At 50.6% G+C, this 1,976-nt stretch overlaps 1 protein-coding gene across 1 annotated transcript; it reads left to right on the plus strand.

Moving 5' to 3' along the window:
- The first annotated feature begins 1,037 nt into the window (after positions 1-1,037).
- Positions 1,038-1,696, plus strand: LOC123180214 (EMBRYO SURROUNDING FACTOR 1-like protein 8). The gene is made up of 2 exons (XM_044592196.1): positions 1,038-1,189; positions 1,269-1,696. The coding sequence occupies exons 1-2, from the start codon at positions 1,120-1,122 to the stop codon at positions 1,520-1,522; spliced, it is 324 nt and encodes a 107-aa protein (XP_044448131.1). The 5' UTR covers positions 1,038-1,119; the 3' UTR covers positions 1,523-1,696.
- Positions 1,697-1,976: the final 280 nt, after the last annotated feature.

Raw genomic sequence — 1,976 nt, forward strand, 5'->3', positions numbered from 1 at the left:
TCGAGTTCACCTACATCTACATGTTCCTCTGCGGCAGACTTGAACTCATCGACCAAGTGAACACACGACGATAGAGCCATTGAGGGAACGAAGATGGCGACCGGGGCCTTGGGCGCGGCCATCACGGCCACGGTGGCGACGGGTCTGCGGCGGTGGCCTCAAGGGCAAGGTACCATCGTCACGGGTCGGCACCACCGCAGGCCCGCAGTTGGCCACGTACAAGACGCGCTAAGAGCGGGGGGCGCGGCGTTGTCCTCTGTGATGGGCAGCCGGTGCGTGTGCCCAGACTGGCCTCGACACTATGGTTTTCATTGTCAGCGAGATTACGGTGAAATTCACTGAATTTCAGTAATTTCAGTAGACACTGAAATATTACATTTCAGCCAAAATATTTCAGCAGTTTCAGTACAACACAGGAATTCAAATATTTTTCAAAATATTTTTTCAAATTTTCAATTGAATTTGAGTGAATATTTCAGTCATTTGGCTGAAATGGAAACTGAAATTCACTTAATTTCGGTGATTTCGGTTGGTGCTGAAATTTTTCTGAAACTGAAATTGAAACAGCCGGAGATCGAAATGGAGGTGGCTGTGGACGGAGGAGAACGAGCACGCAAGCGGCAGTGCATCGGCATGTCCATTTCCCACGTGATGGTCCAGAGGCCACCGCGCTCCCCTCTCTCTTCCATGGCTGATGGCTTGCACAACGGACGGGATGGGTTGGAAGCGAGGCAATCCCTTGTCAAGATTCAGATCGAGTGAGGATCAGGTTTGCGAAGAATGGAATGAAAAATCAGAATCGGTGAGGATTTGATTTTCGGTGGGGGGTCGGGAAGGAGATCGGCCTGGAATGGAGCGGATTACTGGCAGTCTAGCAGATGTATGTAAAATCTCGCGGATTAATCGCCCGCGCCTAAAAGAAATTAATGGTAAATCATATCTCACCGAACGCATACTGATTTAGTGCTAAATAACTACGCGATCATCTCTCGCTCTCCCTATATATATCGAGGAGCCGGGGCAGCCATCGCCGGCCTCACCTAGCTACGACCTAGCAATCTAACTCGCTCATCATATCACACATTTTTCCCATCTAGAGTAGACTAGACTGCAAGAAACATGAGGGCGTACGTGAATGTGACGATGACCGTCGTCTTGCTCGTCGTGTGCCTGGCGGCGATCGGCCAGTGTAAGCAAGCAGCGACGCCTTGCTCCTCCAATGATCATTGTTTTTCCGGTCGCGGTCTAACTTGTGGTGTTGCATGCAGTGGGTCGCGTGGAGGCCGGGAGAAGCTACAGAGAAGGGCAGCAAGCCGACGGCGAGGCGAGCAAGCTTGCGCTGAAGATCTGCGTCCGTCGGGACTGCGAGACCAAGGCTGAACCCCTCTACACCTCCTGTTTCTGCTGCATGAGCTTGCCGAAGATACCGTGCTATTTCACGCGGGATGAGTGCAAGGCGGAGTGCCCCTACACGGGGCGGCCCGCACTGCCCGCCTCCGCCGTCGGCAACGGGACTGCCTAGTGCCTACGCGCATGAGCAGATGGATGGCAACTGATGCGGTGAGGTGTAGTACGCAGGAGCTGCGTGATCGTAAAGGTGATCGTGGTGGACAAGTTGGCCCGTCTCTTGTCTTAGGAGACTAATTTGTGCTAATTCTGCCCGCCTGGGGGCATGGAATAAACTTACACTTGTATTACTTGTATTGCTTTTGCGCCGGATAGTTGAATGCCCGTGTGTCGCCACGGAATAACTAAAAAAATAATCAAATACTTTTTATAATTTAGAAATATGTGCTGAATATGATGATGATATGTGGTTTTATGTAGCGACAAATACCGATTCTCTTCCCTACTTGTTTTCTTCTCAGAATCCCTGTGTCCTATTAACCGTAGTCTCCTTGCAAAAAGACAACATCTTTCTCCTAGTCAACCGCAGAGTTCACAAGCACATAAGGGCATCCATAATGTGTAGCCAA

This window comes from Triticum aestivum, chromosome 1A, assembly GCF_018294505.1.
Source record: "Triticum aestivum cultivar Chinese Spring chromosome 1A, IWGSC CS RefSeq v2.1, whole genome shotgun sequence".
In the NCBI taxonomy this organism is placed as follows: Eukaryota; Viridiplantae; Streptophyta; class Magnoliopsida; order Poales; family Poaceae; genus Triticum; species Triticum aestivum.

Coding starts and splice junctions, on each gene's coding strand:
- LOC123180214 (XM_044592196.1), top strand. CDS start 1,120: ATGAGGGCGTACGTGAATGTGACGATGACCGTCGTCTTGCTCGTCGTG. Junction 1,190..1,268: donor CCTGGCGGCGATCGGCCAGT/GTAAGCAAGCAG, acceptor TGTTGCATGCAG/TGGGTCGCGTGGAGGCCGGG.